This window comes from Batrachochytrium dendrobatidis (assembly GCF_000203795.2).
Source record: "Batrachochytrium dendrobatidis JAM81 unplaced genomic scaffold BATDEscaffold_11, whole genome shotgun sequence".
NCBI lineage: Eukaryota > Fungi > Chytridiomycota > Chytridiomycetes > Rhizophydiales > Batrachochytrium > Batrachochytrium dendrobatidis.
This window is the reverse complement of record NW_006281109.1, coordinates 260,999-282,847: the sequence shown is the minus strand read 5'-3', so window position 1 is coordinate 282,847 and position 21,849 is coordinate 260,999. Positions and strand designations below refer to the sequence as shown.

At 39.4% G+C, this 21,849-nt stretch overlaps 8 protein-coding genes across 8 annotated transcripts; 3 read left to right on the top strand and 5 right to left on the bottom strand.

The window, feature by feature from the left end:
- Window positions 1-268: 268 nt before the first annotated feature.
- BATDEDRAFT_26832 (uncharacterized protein) lies at window positions 269-759 on the top strand (the record flags this gene model as incomplete). The annotated part of the gene is made up of 2 exons (XM_006680998.1): window positions 269-286; window positions 454-759. The coding sequence occupies 2 exons, from the start codon at window positions 269-271 to the stop codon at window positions 757-759; spliced, it is 324 nt and encodes a 107-aa protein (XP_006681061.1).
- Window positions 760-2,784: 2,025 nt separating this feature from the next.
- BATDEDRAFT_90997 (uncharacterized protein) lies at window positions 2,785-5,954 on the bottom strand (the record flags this gene model as incomplete). Its single annotated transcript, XM_006681137.1, has 8 exons — window positions 2,785-2,915; window positions 2,990-3,170; window positions 3,268-3,333; window positions 3,426-3,507; window positions 3,611-3,826; window positions 3,979-4,807; window positions 4,892-5,551; window positions 5,807-5,954. 8 exons carry the CDS (start codon window positions 5,952-5,954, stop codon window positions 2,785-2,787), a joined length of 2,313 nt encoding a protein of 770 aa, XP_006681200.1.
- A 724-nt stretch (window positions 5,955-6,678) lies between these two features.
- On the top strand, window positions 6,679-7,720 carry BATDEDRAFT_26830 (uncharacterized protein; the record flags this gene model as incomplete). The annotated part of the gene is made up of 2 exons (XM_006680997.1): window positions 6,679-7,261; window positions 7,365-7,720. 2 exons carry the CDS (start codon window positions 6,679-6,681, stop codon window positions 7,718-7,720), a joined length of 939 nt encoding a protein of 312 aa, XP_006681060.1.
- Window positions 7,721-8,292: 572 nt separating this feature from the next.
- BATDEDRAFT_13423 (uncharacterized protein) lies at window positions 8,293-10,173 on the bottom strand (the record flags this gene model as incomplete). The annotated part of the gene is made up of 4 exons (XM_006680943.1): window positions 8,293-8,762; window positions 8,851-9,089; window positions 9,167-9,599; window positions 9,705-10,173. 4 exons carry the CDS (start codon window positions 10,171-10,173, stop codon window positions 8,293-8,295), a joined length of 1,611 nt encoding a protein of 536 aa, XP_006681006.1.
- Window positions 10,174-10,622: 449 nt separating this feature from the next.
- BATDEDRAFT_35752 (uncharacterized protein) lies at window positions 10,623-12,560 on the bottom strand (the record flags this gene model as incomplete). Its single annotated transcript, XM_006681084.1, has 1 exon — window positions 10,623-12,560. The coding sequence occupies one exon, from the start codon at window positions 12,558-12,560 to the stop codon at window positions 10,623-10,625; it is 1,938 nt and encodes a 645-aa protein (XP_006681147.1).
- A 288-nt stretch (window positions 12,561-12,848) lies between these two features.
- BATDEDRAFT_37291 (uncharacterized protein) lies at window positions 12,849-13,592 on the bottom strand. Its single transcript, XM_006681112.1, has one exon. The coding sequence runs from the start codon at window positions 13,430-13,432 to the stop codon at window positions 12,863-12,865; it is 570 nt and encodes a 189-aa protein (XP_006681175.1). The 5' UTR covers window positions 13,433-13,592; the 3' UTR covers window positions 12,849-12,862.
- A 2,746-nt stretch (window positions 13,593-16,338) lies between these two features.
- Window positions 16,339-19,102, bottom strand: BATDEDRAFT_35750 (uncharacterized protein). The gene is made up of 9 exons (XM_006681083.1): window positions 18,731-19,102; window positions 18,496-18,575; window positions 18,360-18,419; window positions 18,172-18,267; window positions 17,689-18,070; window positions 17,516-17,613; window positions 17,295-17,436; window positions 16,894-17,154; window positions 16,339-16,791 (listed from the first exon to the last, which is right to left on the bottom strand). Exons 1-9 carry the CDS (start codon window positions 19,068-19,070, stop codon window positions 16,400-16,402), a joined length of 1,851 nt encoding a protein of 616 aa, XP_006681146.1. The 5' UTR covers window positions 19,071-19,102; the 3' UTR covers window positions 16,339-16,399.
- A 132-nt stretch (window positions 19,103-19,234) lies between these two features.
- On the top strand, window positions 19,235-20,987 carry BATDEDRAFT_90947 (uncharacterized protein; the record flags this gene model as incomplete). The annotated part of the gene is made up of 4 exons (XM_006681200.1): window positions 19,235-19,392; window positions 19,557-19,863; window positions 19,965-20,351; window positions 20,445-20,987. 4 exons carry the CDS (start codon window positions 19,235-19,237, stop codon window positions 20,985-20,987), a joined length of 1,395 nt encoding a protein of 464 aa, XP_006681263.1.
- Window positions 20,988-21,849: the final 862 nt, after the last annotated feature.

Sequence of the window (21,849 nt, the reverse complement as noted above, 5' to 3'; positions counted from 1 at the left end):
AAACTGGTGCTTTCTAATCCATTCACATTTCATTTTACCAGATACAGGTATAAGCTTCCGGGTTTCAATACATTGTGCTGCTGCTTTGCAATCGCAAAGCAGCCCTAAACTGCCAAATCTGCTGACCACTTGGTTGAAAGAAGCCCAAAACAGTCGCTCAGCAAAAGGCCACAAGGGTTATTCGTTGAATTAATATCAGCTGAGTGCGCCGCTCGGTAGAGGCAGAGGCCAACAAATGTATAGATCAAATACATAATGTTGACTAAAAATGTATGGCTGCCAGCTGGTAAGGCTACTTGCTAGGAGTTGTACCAGCGAATAAGTTGCACGCCAAAATTTGGGGACAATATACATGCATAGGAGCTTATTACTCGGGTAGATTTTGCAATTGGTAAATGGAGATTCATGTCGGTTATAGTCGTCATTATAAATAGTCGCTTCATTAAATTCTAGTTGGAAAGGTTTGGAAGCAGTGTAGATTTGGGTCGCTCGATCGTAGGAGAAGGCATGGGTGTGCATATTGGCAGTTTGTTTGTACCTATATTAGCAAAAATCGTCAATGGATCAGTCACGATCATCTCCCTCAAGTCGAACTCAGTCGTATCTAATTTTCGTTTCCTACGCTGGGCTTTACAGTCAGAAAGAGGAACAGAGCTGCGAGTAGTGTCAGTTGGTAATGAACGGCTTGTGGTGCAGGAAGCGAATTCAAGCTTTTGTGAAGTTGGAAGTGTAGCAAAGGAGTCCATGTTCAATCAATAGCAATAGTGAGATTGAAAAGGAAGTATCCGCTCGAGGGAAGAGTTGCTAAAGATGTGGTTGGACAGATTTGCCGTTAAGCCGCTTTGAAACACGATTCCCAGTGAAAATACAATGAGATTGGTCGATACAGTTGGGCTGTAAACGATGGTTTAAATAAAAATAAAACTATTGTAAAATTAAAATAACTCAAGCTTTACAGGGGTCCGGCTCCTCCGTGTGTACTCGGGATTGGTTTTCAAAAAACTAGCTTATCCAGTTTCTTGTTTGTAATCTCATAAGGAAATACAACGGTACCACATACAATGATCACCAATCAGCAGCTGTCTTTAACTTCAGCGGCTACGGTTTGCATATCTTGTGAGTGTTTCATATTTTTACAAGATATTGCAAAGAGGCTACTAGTGGTTTTAGGGCAATATAAACGATCGGGATAGGCGTAGCATTGTAAAGCAAAAGCCATTTGGAAAAGGATGGCGAGTTTGCAGCCATATTCACGTAAAACGAAGCATTGTATTTGTCCCGCGGCCAGAGCCTCTTGTTTGTTTTGGAATAAAAATGGCTAAATATTACTTCCGCTTTTCTACTAGATATTGGCCATCTCTTCAATAAGCATTCTCAATCCTCCAATAAACATGACGCCCATCATATAGTGCCCAAACTATGGTTTTGAGCTGGGATTGCTCTTTTTTTGGCATAGCCATATATTGTATGATCACCAAGTTTAAACCCATATTTATTCGCTGTAATCCATATATTGTTTTTACTTTCAATATTGTCAACACACTCATTTGCTATATATTTTAAACTTTTACGTTCGCGCTTCTAGTTCAAAAAACCATTTCAGGAATACAACTGTTGTCTTCATACCAATCACATAGTGTCATAATACTCGGTTTGTAGAGTCGGGGTTTGAGCAAGTGCCAAGGATACGGGATCCACTGAAACTGAGATATGGATACTGCCTCGACACTTGCTAGAATCGGTTTATTTGGTCCGAAGGTGTGCTTTTTTGGTGATGCTGCAAATATTGGTAGATGATTTATCTGTTGACTTGAATGGCATGATCATCCATCGATCGTATTTCCTGTACCATGGTGACAGTCTGGTTTGTTGACACGACTAGTTTGATGAAATATCCGCTGCTTATCTCGATTCATACAGTGTCTCATTTGGTCCAGCGGCGACTGCTTGCTGAGCTTGCTGAGCTTGGTGTTGGTTTGCTCCAACGCGGGCTTTGGTGTTTCGTCTAATCGTACGCTAGTCTGAAACAACTGCAATTTTATGAACCAAAAGCGTTCGCATCCGGAATGCTGCAACAGCAATCTGCTTGATGCTATCAAAATGGCTTCAAATATGACAAAGTTGGGTTACTGAAATAAATGCTGTTTTTTGCATTTTCGTCCCTTTTATCACGGCCGTAATCAACCGACGAAGCTGATATACCCACAGCAAAGAGGCACGTAAAATATAGCACCACAAAAGATGTCATCGCTAAACAGTGCTCTTCAAAGTTCATTGGTCTTTCTCTCGTGTATATTTTGTATAAACAATTTAACGAATGTTCAATCACATCACAGTTCAAGTGCACTCTTCATTTGTTCAATCCTCAACTCTTCTTTCCTACAAATCAAACATTGCAAGTAACCATGTGATTGGTATGGAAACAACTTGCATTTCTACAATCTTGTCTTTTTGAACTGGATTGAAAACATAAGATATGCTAGGATACAACAAAAAAGAGTTTGGTTGAAAACATCAAAATAGTCAAACCCAATATTTGGATTGTGACGGACCAATCTGGAAATCGTACAATATATGGTTACACCAAAAGAAAAAATGATTTAATTATATCGTGCAATGACTGTTGAAGAATCGAGACTACCTAATAGGAAAACGCAATATATATTTAACCATTGTTTATTCTAAACCAAAATAGAGGCAGTGACTACAAGATAGTGTTCCTTTTACGTGAATACGACTGTAAATCCAAGTTCTCGCGTCTTACAAATAAGCCGATATCAAGAATCAAGTGCTATCATAAGCCTCAAAAGTCGTGAGAGCAATAGAAAATGCTTCAATGGGTGTCATTGGCCATCGAACATCCAGAGTAAACAGATCGGGTCCACATCTACCAAACTGAAGTACGATATGATTTTCTACATTTTGAAACCATCACACATTACAGTTATCTATTCTGTCACAAGTGTTTGCATTTTAAACATACGCCTACCATCATTTTCTGCAATAAGCTGCATATTCTTTATAGACGGCTGAGTTACCCGACCACCAAAATTAAGGCAGTGGGATTGAGTTTGCTCGTTCCATCTTGGAGGTTTGTTTTTAAGAAACAAGAGTTTGTTGGTGTTTTTGGATTTAACATCCACCATAATATCTGTTGAAAATCCAGACTCCTATATACCAACATAAAATATTCAGTTACACGAGAAAACGTGCAATGGGAATTTTAAATAAAGATGCTGAAAATCAAAGATCAAGCATACAACGTACTGCACTTTCATCAATGATAGGTGCAGGGATAACTACTTGAAGCTCGCGAGGAAGCACATTTTTACTCTGTCAATTAAAAATAGGGTTAGCTAGCTTATTCCACTCTGCTCAATGCTTGATGTGTATTTCAGTTTAAATCTAGCCATACTGCAGCCTACATAGTTGACACAAGTCAGTTCACGCTGTTTGATGGCACTGCGTGTGTCTGTCATAATAAAACTATTTCTTTTAAAATTTCCCCTGGTGTTATTTACATTGTTAGTTTCAATATTCAAGCATCAAATCAATTAGCAAAAAATCTGTTGCAATATGCTGTTTTTGCTTTCAGCCTTGAATCACGTACTTGAGTTTAGCGAGATAGTGTGGCGAGTCTTTACTAATGTCTTCTGAGCTATCAGAAATAATATAATGCACAGATTTGGATATCAACTTTTTTTTCCCACTAAGCATAAACTTGTCTTCTAGTTCGTTGTATAACAAGTAAGTTGGGTTGGCTTTGTCTAGTAGATTCTTTTTACGTGTCAGTCGACATCGAAGAACGCCTTCTTTTGGCAGTCGTCTAAATCGGTTCAATTCATCAAAGGCATCAGGTTAGTATAAAATTAAGCTGTATTAAAAGTGATCCAACATGTTTTTTTAAAAAAAGTACAAATAGCAGACCAAAGTTGAACGTATACAAAAGGATGCAAATCACAGAAACAGTCAACTCACAGAAAATAGTTTTCGACCGTTAAAGATGGCATTTTTTGCATATTCACTACAGGTGATATGGGTGATAAAGATTGAGCATTCATGGAATTTGAAGATCCGTTTATGAGGGTTGGACTAATAGGCTGAATCGCATGGAGTTTATCGTCACTCTCAGCAGAAAGATCTTTCAAACTGTCTACACAAGCAGACGATGTAGTATTTGAAGAGTTTTGCAGTGGGGATTCTATTTGGTCGGATTTTGAATTAAAAATTGACAAAGGCGAGGTTTCTATAGGGCGTTCTATTTCGGACCATCCTGGTCTGGTTGGTGGAAGCAGCTGAAGATTTACTACTTGAGAAGCCGAAGAGTCTAATGGATACTTGGAATCATCAGGTGATGGTATATCTGATTTTGAAAAAGGTTGTAAAGGCGGTTTGGATGGATCGGATATTGCAGAAAACGCGGCTCGAGGCGTCAAAGGTGTTACTGCAGGCGACTCTAAAAGCTTTGGATCAGCAAATGCTGTCGATTCAACACAAATCACTTTGGCTGTTTGAGTCTGAAGTAAAATCTTGGGCGATTGTAACTCGGATTTTAGCTGCACTGAGGATTCAGTAGAGATTGATTCTTGTGGCAGTTGTGGTAACGCAACAGCACGTCCTCTTGGTAAAGTAGATGCTGCAGGTAGCTCTTTATTGGCAATAATTTGACAACGCCGACTAATGAAATCCTGCACCTGTAGATCCGTCATACCAGCTGTATCCGCATGCTTGGGTCGCGGATCATCATCAATACGAGTTCCTAAAATCGCATGCCCTGGATCCTTGGAAAACATGTCTAAAATGTCATCTGGCGTTACATTAAAAATTAGCCATCAATATCCATGCTTTTTCGAGCTTGATCAGCAACAATGAATTCCTCAATACTAGATACCTTTGGGCTTAAAAGACATTGTGTTTTGAACATCCGTCACAACGGATGGTTGTTCTACAGCTTGCTGTCGCTGAGTCCAGTTGGAAAACTTGTTGATATTTTGTCCAAGATCAGCAGTTTTCATTGCACCAGCAGCGACTGTTTTTTTGGTCTTTGGTCTATTAGTTATTGGGATGGGAGTTGGAGCCGCGGTCATAGATAGCACATTTGAATCAGCATACGATGATAGTTTTGAATCAAATAGGCTTTGGGCTGCAAATGAAGACAGTGGTGATTGAGACTGGCTTGTTTCTGTATTCTCTCCTGACATTGTTTTGGACACTAAATATGACTTGTCCAGCACAGATGCTTTGACTGGCGATCTTGCAGCAATATCTGGATTAGATTGATCCATTGTTTGTCTGCTGCTGGATAGTTCCTGAAAAGCATTTGATGTTGCGGATCTGATAGAGTCACGGTGATACTGACTCGTATCCAATCGGGGTTTCTCGTTTACATTTTGTGCTGCTTGATCAAGGGTTGGTATAGATGCGTTTGAAGCAAACTGCACCATATCTGCGGCCGAAACAGTTTTGGTGATTTGATTTTCTTCTGCTATACGCTGTGCATCGACTTTGTCCATTGCCACCTTGAGTTTGGCATAGTATTTGTATTTTTTGGCTAATTCAGTTGCAAGTATTGTATAGTTTTAGTTAGAATAGGTCTGGCAAGCGATTCTGTACGAGGTACTAACTGACTACAGACGATACGAAACCAAACATGATTTGCGCGTTCAAGTTTTGAACCAAATACTACATATTGAACACCAATCGTGGCTGCTCCACTAATAATTCAACCAACACGGTTGAACGTGATGGACTACTAGACAGTATTACATACAGCACGAATCCCAAAGATAGTGATTGACAATCTTACCCATATCTTCAAATCCGGCAATATCTTGCTTATCCGGCTTTCTTCCATTTTCATTCAAAAACTGATGCTCCCATGCCTTGAGCTGTTTTTTTAGTGTTTTTAATTGTATTCGTTGCTCGTCAAAAGCGCTATAAACTAGATGATGCATTCACATATATGGAGTCCAATACAATTCATTGTTAGTACAGCTGCATATTACTATTCAAAGCAATAGAAACGCCAATATTTGAGATGCAGTATATACACTGCAAATCGATACAAATTAGACCGTTACAACTGTAGAAATATTTTTCGAGTTACTTTGTTTTCCAGACATCATGGTTGCTATCGAGGTATGGTTACAGTTACTATTTTGGCTTAATAGTAAATATCACTTGTAAAATATATTATTGAATAAACTGTTGATGTTTGGATGAACTTTTACTATTTTACTTTTTCGCGTGTGGATATGTAGCTAAAACTGGCTTATCAGACAAGACATGTTGGGTTTCAGGGATCTTTAAAATATATAAACATGATAGCCAGCAGAAACTCCGCCAAATTCAACTGAAAAGCGCTACTTCGTATCGCGATATATTTCCTTTAGATTAATTACATGAGGTAGTCTTGAATCATGTGAAGCAGTCATTCCCATTTGTCTATCCATGATATTATAACAATATGATCCATCATTCTTGAGGTTGTCGTGATAAAACATACAATGTGACGTGTGAAGAAATATAAATGTGGTTGACGTTCCACCACTATAGTCTCTGTCTTATATACTGTTATCCTTTACTGCTTCTACTCTTCAAGCTGTCAAACTATTTATCCTGCCTTTTGCTTGCTTAGCGAATTGAAAAAATAAACCTGTTGGTCTATAATACCCAAATATGCGTCCATCCACCTTATCGACCAATACTCTTGATAATCCCAACCCATTGTTGTGGACTGAAAACAAAACTGAAGATACACCAAGCCAAGCCACTTTATACCCCAAACCTACTCCATGTACTTCATTCACCCACCAACCTAGTCCTGGTCCATTTAACGCGACTGATACCACAGGTCAGTGTAAAACAAACAATCCGACATTGGCTCCTGATACCACTCCACAAGACTACTCCAACCTTGCAGTTAAATTTATACCGGATCCGGAAATAGACGTATCACTTCGTCGCAGATACATATGGTTTCTTCACATGCACCACTATCGGCTTCATAACACAACGTATCCGAGTTGCCCTACAACCACCTCGTCAACCTGTAACATACCCTGTGGAAAGCATATTGCAGCATTTTCGGCCCCACCACGGTTTCGGGGTGAAAATGTGTCCATGACGTTGTTGCTGTATCTGATTACTCTTCATGGAGGTGCAGATGGTGTTCCCAACTGGAGGTTATTGGCTACACACCTAGGCGTCAATGTGCATCAATCCACTTCCTACGCATTCCGATTAAAACAATTCGTATATGGTAATACCTTGTTCGAGTCCATACACATACTGTTGACACCCTCCCTCAACATCACAGTTGATTCATTATAGCATGATATTGATATTATACTTTGGTATTGTAGATCACCATTTAGATTTGTTTTTAAAAACTTCTTTTGAGGAATGTTTGAACTTTTCAAGAATATATGGCGCGTTGGGTATAAAACAGTATCAAGATCAACCCGAGCCTGAACCGAGTTATACCGAGTACGATACTCGTCAAATGCCGATATTCAACGATTCAGACCCAATCACATCCCATTCTCGATCTCGGTCTCATTCTCGATTATGGGAATCACACAATCCGTCACAAGATATATACCACTCGACCTACAGCCCTTCCAAAAGCGAAAATGATGAATGCAAGATATATACGTATGTGAATGAAACAGACATGAACGATGAATACGTTCATTCAACCGCATCATATATGAATTAAACCCAGTTCACTGAAAAGTACATTGGGCAAGAATTGTATTCGCTTTGAATGTTTTTGGATAACAGAATAAAGGATTCTAAAGTAATAGAAATTAAAGACATGTATCTTAACTATGGGTCAAGTTTATTCCATACAGCGAGGCTACGAATATTTAGTCGGGTAATACTCGTATGTCAGATGACAATTGGAGTAGAATTAAAATGCTGACAATAAATCAGATTTATTCATTTTATTTTGCTCAATTACCAGATTTATTGAGATCCAGATATTAGGTTAGACTTGTCAATTCAACTCATTTTGGTTGTGTGCTAACAACTTGTACATTCACGCTCGAGTTTAAACCAATGATTACATGGTTTGCAAGTATATCTGTCGTTTGCATGTCAGTCACTATGAAAAAGACCACTCAATTGTCAAACAGTTCATGATACAATGCTGTCCAGTAATTGATAACAATCATGTCATGAAACTGGCTGTTTATTATGTATTTTAGCTTATTTAGTGTTTCATTTGTGAATACAGCTGTAAAGCAACATTACATAATCGATAGCATAGATGGTCTTGACAAAAGGTTATAATTTAGCATGGAGCGCGAGACTTTGAAAGTGGTCTGATACAACCCTTCTTTGAACTTTTCCAGTAGCAGTTTTTGGAATGGTATCGACAATATGGATTTTACAGGGAACTTTGAAAGCCGCAAGTGATTTTCTAGCAAATACCTTTAAATCCTCTTCGGTAGTAACCTTGTTTTCATTGCCCGTTTTTTTCAAAACCACTGCAGCTTCGATTTCCTGTCCATAAAGTTTGCTCGGAGAACCAAAAGTAACCACTTCGGCCACAGCAGGATGTTGCAGTAAAACCTGGTCAATTTCAACAGGGGATATTTTTTCTCCTCCACGATTGATTTGTTCTTTGATGCGACCTACAAGCACCACAAACCGGTTTTCATCCATGCGACCTAGATCTCCTGTGCGGAACCATCGCTGGTGTTTGGAATCAATGTGAAAAGATTCTGCAGTTGCTTTGGGATTGTTGTGGTATCCTATTTGATACAATCAAACAATACAGCATACTAGTTAATGCATGATTTCAAGTATAAGATCCACTTTGAATAATTGGCGAGATTGTACCTGTAAACAAATTGGGTCCGGAAACACACACTTCGCCAACAGCAGTTCCAGACAACTCTTTTCCATTGTCATCAAGAATTCGTACATTGACACCACGACCTTTGCCAACCGATCCAGGTTTGCGTATACCAGGAGGAAGAAAATTAGCTGTCATTTGATGCGAGGCTTCTGTCATGGCATACGCTTCGATAACCGGAGCGTGGAACCGCTGCTCCAATTCGAGCATAGTGGCAGGAGCACTACATGTATCAACAACAAGTCAAAAGTTAATTTACAAATCACCAATTTCCTAGATGATCCAAACATTAAAACCTACAGACTTGAGCTGCAGCTACGAATAAAACGCAGTTTGCCATTATGTTCCAGATAGGTTTCATTTGCTGTGATCAATAGCATCTGATGGATTGTAGGAACAGCAGAGTACCATGTAGCGCCTAAACCCACCACATCTACCCAAAATCGTTTTGGAGAGAATTTAGGTGGAACTATTACAGTTCCACCCGACAGCATGGTAGACAAGGTCACACCAATCAGACCGTGAACATGAAAGAGTGGCATGACCAAGTAAGAGAGATCGGTGGGTTGAAGTTTGTAGGCATCGACAATATTACGCATAGATGCAAGAATGCCTCTGTGAGTAAGAGGGACACCTTTCGGTCTACCAGTTGTACCGCTTGTATGAAGAAAGAGAGCCACATCATCAAGAGAGTATGTTTGACGCAGATTGGATAGTTTTAATTTATGGGATTCTGATGATGCGATGGTAGATCCCAATCTATGTGTTGCCAGCACAACATCAACGTGTTGAATAGACGCTGCAGTGTTGTTAGGAGAGCGTAGCTTATGTTTGAAACGAGAGTTAGTGCTGGTCACTTTGGAATGCACAGCAACCACTTGCATACTCAGTTCATATACAGGAATATTGGCTTTTGAAGCTGCTTGTTTGACAGTTTCCACATTGGCAGCATCTTTGGCAACCACCACTACGCTGGGTTGAACATCTTGCAAATAAAACAAGATCTCATCCACCGTATAGTTTGGATTGAGAGGATTAGCCACTGCTCGTTGTGCAAGGATTGCAAAAAAGACTGTAATGTACTCGTATGAGTTGGACAGTAGGAAAGTGACTGCAGTTCCAGGCTGAAGATGGGAAAACGGCTCTTGCTGTTGAAGATGCTGAATATGAGTGCGTAGCTGAGAATAGTATAATTTGCAGTAAGATGGCTTGTTTGTAGAAGAATCTTGAGTATTCTCAGTAAGAATCACAGCAGGAGAGAATGAATCTGATAAGATCTCGACCAGGTTGTTGAATGGGTGCGACATTGATGGATGGATTGAAGGGATAAACTTGAGCTTTTACTGTCGTATTCACGCAGATTCACAAGTGTAAAATAATAATTCTCATCACATTACCGATTATTGTGTCGACTGAACTTGTTAAATTGATTGTCATGAAAACAATTATTCCTCAAACGTGCAATCGTTCTTTTAAACTGTATTTAAAATGTTGGAATAAAATGAGGTTTGATAATATCAAAGCAACCCAACTCAAGGTTTGGATTGTAATGAATGAATCGGGTGATTATCCAGTTGATCAACTACACTGTTCATCTTGACAGTGTTGGCATTTATTCAACCAGTCGTATATATTCAACACTATATCTACATATATTTTGATCAGAATACATTTATATTTATTGAAGCAAAAAGCTACATAAGTTATTGGAGATCATCTATTTTAATAGTGAACAAATTCACTTTTGCGGATCGATTCAAGAATCCATTATAGTTGCCAGCGATGTCACCATGGCTACAGACGTAGGACGAGAAGTAAATGTAACAATTACAGGAGGTAGATTGACAGTGGTTGATGGTGCAGGAGGTGGATTAACGATGATTGGGATTGTAGGAGGTAGATTGACAGTGGTTGGCATTGCAGGAGGTGGGTTAACAGTGGTTGAAGTTGTACGAGGTGGGTTAGTAGCGGTTGAATTGTTTCTGCTAGTTACACTTTGTACTGTCATCAAAAAGTCACCAAACTGCGATGGACAAGGAATCTGCAATATTTGAGATGAAATGCCTGGAGCATAATTCCAAAAGAGAATTTTCTTGTGCATTACAAGAGTGTAGTTGACTTGCAAGGTGTTGGATTTGGACGCCACAATAGAATCGCTGTTTTGAGGTCCATCTATGGTATCTGCACCGGACAAAAGCGAGGATGTGGAGGATGGTGGCGGAAGACTGCAATATTTGGCAAGGGCTGAAGTGAAAGGTTCGCTGCTGTTCAATGGCGCATTGATGGACCAATAAAAGAATATTGGCATATTGAATGTGCTTGAACCCTGGGGCACCGATGCACCAGCAACACTTCCAGTCATATTAAACAACGAGCTTGTGGGAAGTGTTGATCCATCCACCAAAGATATCAGACTGCCTGATAGCTCTACTGATTCAAAGACTAGATTGAAAATATTGGATGATTCCACTTGGATAGTTAATCCCAATCCTAGTTTAGTAACAAAGTTGAGGTCTCCAGCCTTCATAGCCATTGCCGGAGTTGTGTCGTTGTTGAGATTCAAATAAGTTACACTGCCAGGAATGCTTTGAGATGCACCAATTGCTTTGATGGTCAATGGACGAGGAGTATATACAAATGCAAGTGCCCCAATGACTATGACCAAGACGAAAAAAGCAATGATTGAAGCAACACATCCCATCCAACTGCACATTCCATAGCAATATCTTCGAGCTTGTGGTTTGGATTGAGATAAAATACCATCCAAACCACCATTTATAAAAGCATCACTGTATATAGGATGCTTACTGAGTGAGGCAGTAGAGGCTAATGTAGCATCACTGTTCATATGAGTAATTCCTGTTTTGTGACTGGGATTGTTGTCATCGTCATTTGAAAGAATTTTGAGTGGTGCCTTTGCATTGTGTCTAGGTCTGTTGACCATCATTGTCGAGTATTCTGATTGCATATGCGATCCAACAGAAGGTCTTCTTATTGAGTTTGGAATGGCTGAACGTTGAAGATAACCAGCATCACCATACTGATTTGGATCATTCATGGCAGTTGCATGCAGTGTAGAATGATTTGGATGGTCATGATAGGTACTGAGCATAAAAGATGGTACAGGTCTTTGATTAGATGAAAATGGTGGCATAATATGAGATGCTCCCTGACGAGAAACACCTATACAAGGTCGTTGAGATTCATACGGAGTCGAAAGGTCCGACACTGATAGTGATGATTGAGATGGGTGGGGCTGCGCGAGTCTTTCGGATTGAAATCCGGAAAGTGGTGAATTGGGCGCCATCATGTCAGAGCCATGAAAGTCTCTCGATGCATCCCTCATGTTCATAGTCGTATGTTTAGAAGATGCAAGTCCATCATGATGATAAGCCAATTCAACTGCTGATTTGCTTGTAGGGTTGGGCTGTCTATCCAACTTGTTTTGAGTTGACAATGCTTGGCTATGAAGCTTTTCATGTGCTTCAAAACGACGATCATTTTGTATTTTCTGCTGCCTAGTTCCAGACAAACCAGCCATGTTATGCTGTTGTGAGAGTATTGGTACAGGATGCTCTGTGTTGGATTCAGACAAAGACTCTAGTTGAACAGGCCTTGGTGGAAGTGCTGCTGTTGGAGGAGTCGTCCTGAATACCTTGGCTGGAATGCCATTAGCTGGCTCTGTTGTTTGCATTGTAGCTCCAGCTAGTGGTGTGTGTGATGACTCTACCAATTCTTTATAAACAGTACTAGGACTTGCTTTGGTTGATCGTATGTCCTCTTGACTCAATGTATTGCTGATTGCTGATGGTCTAGTCGTCCGTGTTTCCATTATAGTCAGGCGACAACTGTTCAAACGCCCACAAAACAAAAAGGCAAAAATCAATCTGTTTTGAACCCCTTTTTCTATTCAGCCTCTTGCGGAATATTCCAGTCCGAAATCTCGAGTGTATTACAATGACTTGTCTAAAAAGCTTTGAATCATTTCAAATTGTTTTATATATTTGATACATCACTTTCATGTACATCCACGCCTCTACCATTGTTAGAAATCAATCCCACAGGCGTAGTAAATGATCGGCAGTGTATACGACCTCGTAGTCCGTTGCCACCCATTGAATTCGATGGTTCAAATGATCGACTCAATGGTATATCATCACCAAGACTACTACCTACAACAGAGTCTGCTTGCAATGATGAATCCTGCAAAGCCATAGAGAGTGACGCACTATGGTCAGATGAAAGCGGTAAACTACACCGTCTGCTATCTCTATAATTGCATAAGCAAACTTGCGAAGATGCAACATATCCTTCTTGTGTGGATGTTGGCAAGCAAGTGGGTTCAGATAAAAGTGGCTTAGTAGTTGGATCAGAAATCAGATTGCGTGCAAAAGTAGAGTGATGGTTCGATGCTCTGCATGACAGTTGAGTAAGAGATGTGGATGAATTTACTACAGAGGTTGGTGAAACGACCAAGGGTTCTGAGCATGACTGCTGCGAGGCTTGACGCTGGCATTCAATACCAAGCAAAAGTCCAATAGGATTATCATCATCGTCTTCAATCATTTGAATCTGTTCAGAAGTCTCCGTGTCAAAGCGAAATGAATTATTGGCCGTTTCTACACTCGCGGTATCATGTACCAGCGAAAAATTTACAGTATCTTCACTACTTGACAAACCATCATCAGTAGCAATAGTTTCATGGTGTACATTGTCAGGATTAATTATTAGAGATGAGACATGGGTCTCATCTCGTTGGACATTTGGTATAATATGTGCATGCCTTGATAGAGTGTCACAAGAAGCAGATCCGTACGCCATTGATGAAGACTGGATAAAATTGTATCCAGGCGGGCTATAGGGAGGAGGATAGTCATCATCATGTTCAGCAGCAGTAGAGGCATCACTGTGAACATCAGTCCGGCGTGCACGCTCACGATCACGAGCCAAAACTGCAGTTTGTAGAATTCTCGTGCGCTCGTGGGTAAGAGTCGCTTGATGTGCCTTGAGTTTGAGTGTCATGTCCTGTAAATGAATCTGTCTCATTTGAATCGTGTATGAAACCTGACTATATATTGCGCGGATATCATACACGAGTCGTCCAATATCCTGCACAGATCGTGTTCGTGCTAATAATTTGGGTTGCATCAAATAGACAGTCAGCAAATCATTGCAAATATCCAATCCAAAGTCGAATGTTTGATACTAACATTGAATCATAATTTTCCCAACCAGTGTTCTATTTGACCCAATCATTTTTCGTTTAGAAGTAGCAGGAAACCGTGGAAGACTTGGCTGAAGTTTTCTCGCTTGTGTGTAGTCAAGCTCAATATTATCCAAAGTAGACTGAAGTTCTATTGTAAAGTCAAACCATGTCAACTGTCAGTAATATATCAAACTACAATAAACACTCTGAAACAGCATCATACCAGATATGCATGGAGTTTCATCAGAAATAGGTTCAACAGGATTCAAATGCTTTAATTTAGTCCATCGTTCTGTTAGTGCAGAATTCATACGCTGAAGTATACATCGAACAATATCCCATAAGCCCACATCTTCTGATAGTGCAGCAACTTTGGCTTGAGACTCGAGTACCAAATCTGCCAAATGCGCTTCTATTGGGAAATCTTTGCGAGTTTCATTAAAAACACGCTCAAAAAGCAGTTGCATTCTATCTCGAACGTGCTTGAGACGACAAATATTGTGCTCGACCATTGTTTTCTAAAGTATCCACAAACGCATTTAGTATGTATATAATATAGCAAGAAAGCAGTACACTGAAAGATGCATATGAAAAATCAACACTTGGCATACCGTAGCAGACCATTCTTGGTATTGTGAGTTTAAAGTGTTCATATGAGCAGATACATGAGCCTGTTTGATAATAATACGATCTATTTCCTCTGCGGCGTCTGCCTTTTTTGCTCGAGTTACAAACTATACAATATTTAGTAATTGATTAAGCATATTACAGCTGTATTCACTCAGAATGGAATGCCAGACAAAATACATAATAAACAGTTCATCTCATAAAGTGATGAGTGCCAATTCACATCAGATAAGATGGATGTTGTATCTGCTGAACAAGCAGTGTGATCGATGTGTAGTAGAGTGCAACGAATATTCAACTATTGTCTATTCCAAAACAGACGAGGCAACACAGCAAGATACAAGTGTTCCATGAATGTGGCAGTAAAACAAGCTATGCATGGTTTAAACCAAGAATCTATACTTACTGGACTATTCAAACTAAGACGCTCTCGTTCCCTGTCATTCGATAAACAAAAGTTTAAATTTCTAATCACTACCAAATATACAATGCAAATCTAGCATAACTCACAGTTGGTTCTGTAGATACGCCGCTTCATTTTCTGTTCCTCGAATCTCTGCGGCCAAATGCTCTACCTTTTGAGTAACGGCTCTGATCTTAAACTCTGACGGAGCCAATGAATACATATGTTCGTCTAATCCAACAAATTCGGCAGCAGCCTCACGCAAACGCACTGATGTCGCTAGCGACACTTGCTCTTCATCAAGCAGAGCCATAAGCGGAGAGTGCGGGACTAGAGTGCTGGCAGACATGACAGGATCGGAGCCAGGGGTAGTAATAGATAGAGACAACTTGGAAGTAGGAGAGGGGTGTGATGTGGGTGTACATGTAGAGGAAGATACTGAAAGTAAGGATGTGCAAGTCTGTAGTGGATATGGAGTGCGATGGACATGTGCGATGGATGATTCAAAAGATGGTTGTGCTGGCTGCGACTCGCAAGACAAACGAAGTAAAGCAACTCCAATGGGAATATCCTCTTCATCGTCATCACTATCGTTGACAGTTGTATTCAAATAATTATAAACCCCATCATGACTATTGGAAAACATCGGGTCGTCAGATAAATGCGAAGCATTCAATCCATTGTGAGTGGAAGTCAGTGATAGCAGTTGCTGTTCAATATGAGCAACAGTATTTAAGCTTGTCATTGGGAGTGTTGAATGGACTTGCTGCGTTGGTAACTCTGTTATCAGTCAACCTAAGCAAATCAACTTTACTTTGAATGTCAAGGTTTGACTTGCATTCAAATCTCTACGCCACGATCAGGTTTCATCATTCAACTGCATTTAAATCTGTATAGTGTTAATTCATGTATTTTAATTACTTGTAAAACTCTATTGAAATGTTGGAAATAAGCTTATTTATTACTAATGAATTAAAACTGTATTGTGATTATCGTAGAGTTTTACTATTGAATTCATTCAAGACTCGACACTAGTAAAAGTTTCGACTCATCAATTCATTGAATCCTTCTCAAGCATCTTCAGTTGGCATCCATAAGATTCTCGTGTGAATTCCGATGCCAAGCTCTGCTTCAAATTCATTGAAACACGTAATACTCTGAATCAATTTGTTTCATTTGTCAAGTTTCAGTCCGTTTGACAGTCCGCCAACATACCTGAAACTACCAATTACTTTTCTGACTCAACTAAATCCTTGATTTATTATTACTCATCCAATCTGAGCTTAAAACATACTACTTAATCTTCTTCTGCTTCCTCGTCGGCATTATCTTCGTTATCGCTTCCATCCTTTTTCCCCACCAAGTCCTTTGACTTTTTCTCGTCATCAAATTCCTTTTCTTGCTCTACAGTAGGATCAAGTTGCTCATTAAGTGGATCGGTGTTTTCTTCGGTATTTTCTCCTGCTGAATATTCCCTTTGAATGTCTCCAAGGCGAGGCGGAACAAATCTATGTGAGGTATGACCAAGATCCTTGATACCATCACCAATATAAATATTTGCAAATTTGTCATTGTATGCAACAACAACTGCTCCTGGCCATCGATTACTACGAAGCATTACGGGTGAGAATTTACTCGGCGATAAATTGGAGCATACTCTTGAAGACCAGGATGGAATTTCTCCATGATCTAATATCTCACAGATCATGATTAGCTTAATATCACTGCATAACATGAAAAATAATCAAATCTAGTAGACCTAAAATGGTATAGTTTAAATGATTCATGTACCTTCGTCACCAGAGATAGCAGTAAGCAGTGCTGGACCTGTCTCTGGCTCAACAGTTTCATCGCCACCTTCATCTCCAGCATCCTCGTCATCGCGTTGTTCATCGTCACCCTCTGCACTCTCTACACGAGCAGTTGGGTTTTCCCAACCTACCTTACCCTGGGGAAGAATGTAAGGTACATGGTGAACCCAATTAGTAAGATTCATAAGTTGGTCATTAGGAAATCCTTCAAATTCAGGATTGATGATAATAGAAGCACCGTCTACATGAAATAACAAGCACAGCCAGCCATGCATATATTGAATTAGTTTACAACTCGATGCGTTATATGCTTATAGAAGCTTACTGAATTTGACTTTTTAATTATAAATAATATACATGTTGAATAGCTGAAATACATACTTTGACTTTCTTCTCCTTCTGCCTCTTCGGCGTCAACCATATAGTATCCATTGGGACTTAGTACTGTGGCAGATGAAATTCTGGCAATTTGGGCCCGGAGGTAATGTGATTCTGTACCGGGAAATGCAGGATAACTTGAAATCTAAAGGTCCAGTTATTTAAAATTATATGATGCGTTGGTTTTTGTACGAGTCGAATAGAATAATTGTGCAAAGACTTACATGGGCAGACAGATTTCCAGTGAAATATTTGTGAATCTTACGAGAAGCCTGGAGAAGTTCAGGAATCACATCTGGAAGACGAGTCCATGGGCCACCAGCTAGAAAGTTGGCCACATGTTAGAATCGCTAATACAACACAGTGGTTTATATGAAGTGGGTGATAAAAACTTTACCAAATGGTGTGGTATAATACACATATTTGTTGACGCCAACCCGAACTTCCTTGGTAAGTGGTTTCACTGGCTTGGTTTTGGGTTTGGGCAGTCCAATTTCGGCTTCTTCTGCAAGTTTATTTTTTGTATCTGGCTTTTCTTGACCATCGCTATCTTTGGCGGAAATGGGTTCTGTCATCTCAGCATTAGAGATTGGGGGTGCATTGGCGATTGCGTCGTCTTCATCAGCCGAGCCTTCCTTGATCTCAGCCTCGACAATAATATAGTTTCCATGAGTTCCAAATACTTTGCCCCAAAGTCGAACCGATTTTAAAGGTTTCTCTTCCACAAGTTTTTTGATGGAAAGAAATAGCACAAAAGTTTCTTCTTTTCCAAACGAAACCTACAAGAATTTGAACATGCATCAACATCAACCAAGCCTTCAATTATACAAACTCGACCATCAAAGAAAATAGTACAGCTTGGAAATTGAACATCACTTACTCCTGCCCATTCCCAAAGATTCGCAAGATCCATAATATCTGGAATCTCCCCAACATCAGTACTGGCTTTTTCTGCTGCCTCTTCTGGAGTTTGTCTCTAAATTTGATGAATGCATTGTTGTAGAGAACATATCCATTATATTGGCATGTGCTACGTGGTTGGGATTAGAAATTAAATACAAAACCTACATAAAATAACCCAGCACGCTTTTTGGCAAGTTCAGTTTTGCCTGAAGGAAAAATAGTTTCCTAGTTTACAAAGGCAATATCGACGTTAAAGACTGGCTGACATGACAACAAGGATAGGTTTACAAATTGGACTTACTCTCAGGGAAGTTGGTGCTCCTGGAAGTTCAGTACGGAACCGATTGCGCTTCAAGTCGGCAGACAAAGTTTCAAAATTATCTAGTGTATTAGATTCAGTTAGTTGGATAAATACACAAGTAGTTGGAATTGGGGTTGACTCGTCAAAGTTCAAACCAACGCAGCATTACAAAGAGTAGTTGCAACACATTACAAAATGGGTGGTCCTGTTTCAAGTGCCAGACTCGTATGCTTACCTAACGCGACTGGAGAGCGCGTTTGGAGGACATGATTGACAATAGTTGCAAGATGGTCGTAAAGACTAAATGTCTTGCCATTTGGCACGGTGTTCATAAACGACTTGGCCAAAAGAAAATCTGTGTCTTCTGAAACAAATGACCCAGCATCTTTTTTAAACTTGGACTGACTTTGTGACCATGCTGTAGCGCTGGTTCTGGTACCATCAACTTGGTCTTTGAATCCAACACTCGCTCGACCTTGAGTATTGCCTAGAGTCTGTGCATTGCTAGAAAAGACGTCCGACTCTTTTGTGTCATATTCACTCTCATCTCTTTGCGCGGTGTCATAGTCTGTCATTTTACTAACACCAATAAAAGTACTGAATGCTGTTCAGATGCTCTTGAAATATCAGGTTGGACAACTGGTCGAATACTTTCAAAATATCACGTGATGCGATACTTTGACCAAATCAATTCAGTTTCATTTGGCCAAACAAATTATCAACTAATCGGTTGGATTTCATGAGCAGCGCTCATAAAGCCTTTCAACCAGAACATTGTGATGAATTGCTTAAACAGTTCATGTCCTGTTTTCGTTTATGTTCCACAGACCAAGCTCGAACACTATCTGTCTCCATTCTGCACAAGATCTGTTTGCTTGCAGAATCCGCTTCGGGTTGGTAAGTAGATTTCATCGTGTATTCTATGGATAGTTTGTATTGAAAGAATGTCAGTAGACAATTGCATTTTAATAAAAACATTTAGTTTTGGACATGCACCTCAATCTGTATAATCATATATCTATCTAGTACTGTGTATTAAATGTAATTTTATTAATTATTAGCCAAATATCCGACGACAAACTGTGGTCAATAGCAGGTGATGTTCATCTTGGAGCACCACTCAAGCTAAAGTACAAATCTAGAAACCGTAATTTAATCCTCAGCCAGCCTGATTCAGATCAATCATTCATCTCGTCGAATCAATCCAATTTGTATTTAAAACCTCTTATTATGGTAGAAATTATTTTAAATCCATGGACGCCTGCCCATATCTTGCAAGAAACCTGGTCGATGGCCTTGAAACTCTACATGGCACAAACACAGCCATTACTGCCCACTTTTAAAATCCTGTTCAAATCTTTGTTGCAGGTGAGCTATTGCTTTGGAAATACTGTTTCGAGATGTGTGATGTAAAGCATACAGTTAATTTTGAATCAATTTAAACAAAATGTTGACACATCTTTAAATAGGATCGATTGATTTCTGGAACAAAATATCAGTGTGTTTCAAACCATTCTTCTGATTTGGAAAAATCTTTGGTGAAACTCCATTTAGATCGATATCAAGTATTTTCTGGTCCAATGGGTGTATTATCTGACAAAAGCTACAGAAATGCGCTGCTGGACGAGAGTTTTTTGTCCATCAGCCATGCAGACTTGATTGTGGTCGAGTTTATGTATCGATTTCATCCAAATACAATACTCAGTCGTGTAGCTGCCCGTCATCTATTGACTGAATTTTCCACTTGTATTTCCCAATGCAATTGGATTGAATCTGCAGACCAGCTTCAGCTGAAGCAAACCATATACAGCTTTTTTGATAAATTCATGCCACATGCTACAACTTCCGAACTAGTGGTAAGATTATGCTCAAGGTTTTTGTAAAAGTGCTATTTGATTCGAGTTCATTCGTGTTAATGGAAAATTGGCTCTATTGACCAATAACTACAGGAAATTATTGCAGTCATGATGCTCTTTCCGCCAGAATCATTAAAATTAGGACGCTTTATATCGCACCCAATTTCGCAATCAAAGACGTATCATTATGCTCAACCTTCAATAGTAGCCCAAATAGTCGAGATTCTTCAAGAATGGATTCTTTCACAACATCTACAAAGTGGACAAGTATGTCTTTGGAGTCTTCATCCGTGGCTACTAGCATCATTGAGTTCAACCCACTCCATTATATTTGAAGCATATGTCAAGCATCTGATTAAATTGCTGGCGAACATTCAACGATTCATATCCGATTCGTTTATTGCTTCCAACCAAAATGCGGACTGGGCTAGCGAGGCTGTTGACATTCGTACAAAATTGCTTCTTTTATCGAAACTTGTATCTGATCCTTGTCGGCAGTATCTTGCCCAGCATATCCAATCATTCACAGACGATCTAGTAGAGAACCAATCTGCTAGCATACGCAATTTCTGGAAGTTTTTTATAGGTACATTATTCACTCATAGTTTCAATCACAAACAGGATGGCAGCATGTAATGAGTCACGAATGCTGCAGTCTTGTATTTATTCTGCATTGACTATTTTGGAATGGATATGGTTGAATATCCGTTGCATTCTTTTACTACACATTGACTTGAGCATTCTCAATTCTTCAAAGCATTTTCCATCATACAAAATCGAACCATCATTTTGAACTGGAGTTTTTTTTGGTATACCGTGCATTTTACAATCACCAGATCCATGTATGGTAATCCAGATGATGAATTTTGATGTTTTTAATCCAATTCGTCTCTATTGTACCTTGAAAACTCGTACGTTTGTATCGTAATTCAGAAAAACAATGATTGCACGTTTCAGGAATGCAACTGTTGTTTTCATGCAGTCATCCAATATTCGAGTCAAAGGAGAATTGGAGATTGATAAATCAAGGATTTCATGGGATTGGCTGTTTATTATATACTTTTCTCGTGTTTGTATTTCATTTCACATGGATACGGTCGTGACTGAGACTTGTAGGAGCAAGACTATTTGGTCAACGCCATGTACACGTTTTACTTTTTAATAGTAGTTATATTCAATTATACCCCAAGCTGGTTTGTGTCACATACAGTTGGTTAGAAATAAACTCGAGATTACAGTATTTTCAGCCATGATAAAATTGTATATTGATGGTATTTAAAATCATTCTGCTTTGTTATGTAATGATCACCAAAACAGTGAGGATGTAGCCATCCATTACTAGCTATTGTAAATCTGATGTTAGAAGATCAATATAGTATGACTGATTCATACAAGACCCAACTCACCATCAACCGTGTAGTATATCATGAATAAGGTAAATGTGAAGCATCATGGCTGCTATTTGTTACGAGATAAGTGTTGTTTAAAACTGGAATGG

Excerpts from the sequence above, each read along its gene's own strand:
- BATDEDRAFT_37291 (XM_006681112.1), bottom strand. The coding sequence starts at position 13,432 with ATGATTGAAGACGATGATGATAATCCTATTGGACTTTTGCTTGGTATT.
- BATDEDRAFT_35750 (XM_006681083.1), bottom strand. The coding sequence starts at position 19,070 with ATGACAGACTATGACACCGCGCAAAGAGATGAGAGTGAATATGACACA. Across the intron at positions 17,155-17,294 it reads AGAAGGAGAAGAAAGTCAAA|ACGGTGCTTCTATTATCATC; the intron begins GTATGTATTTCA and ends TATTTCATGTAG. Across the intron at positions 16,792-16,893 it reads TGCTATCTCTGGTGACGAAG|ATCATGGAGAAATTCCATCC; the intron begins GTACATGAATCA and ends GTGAGATATTAG.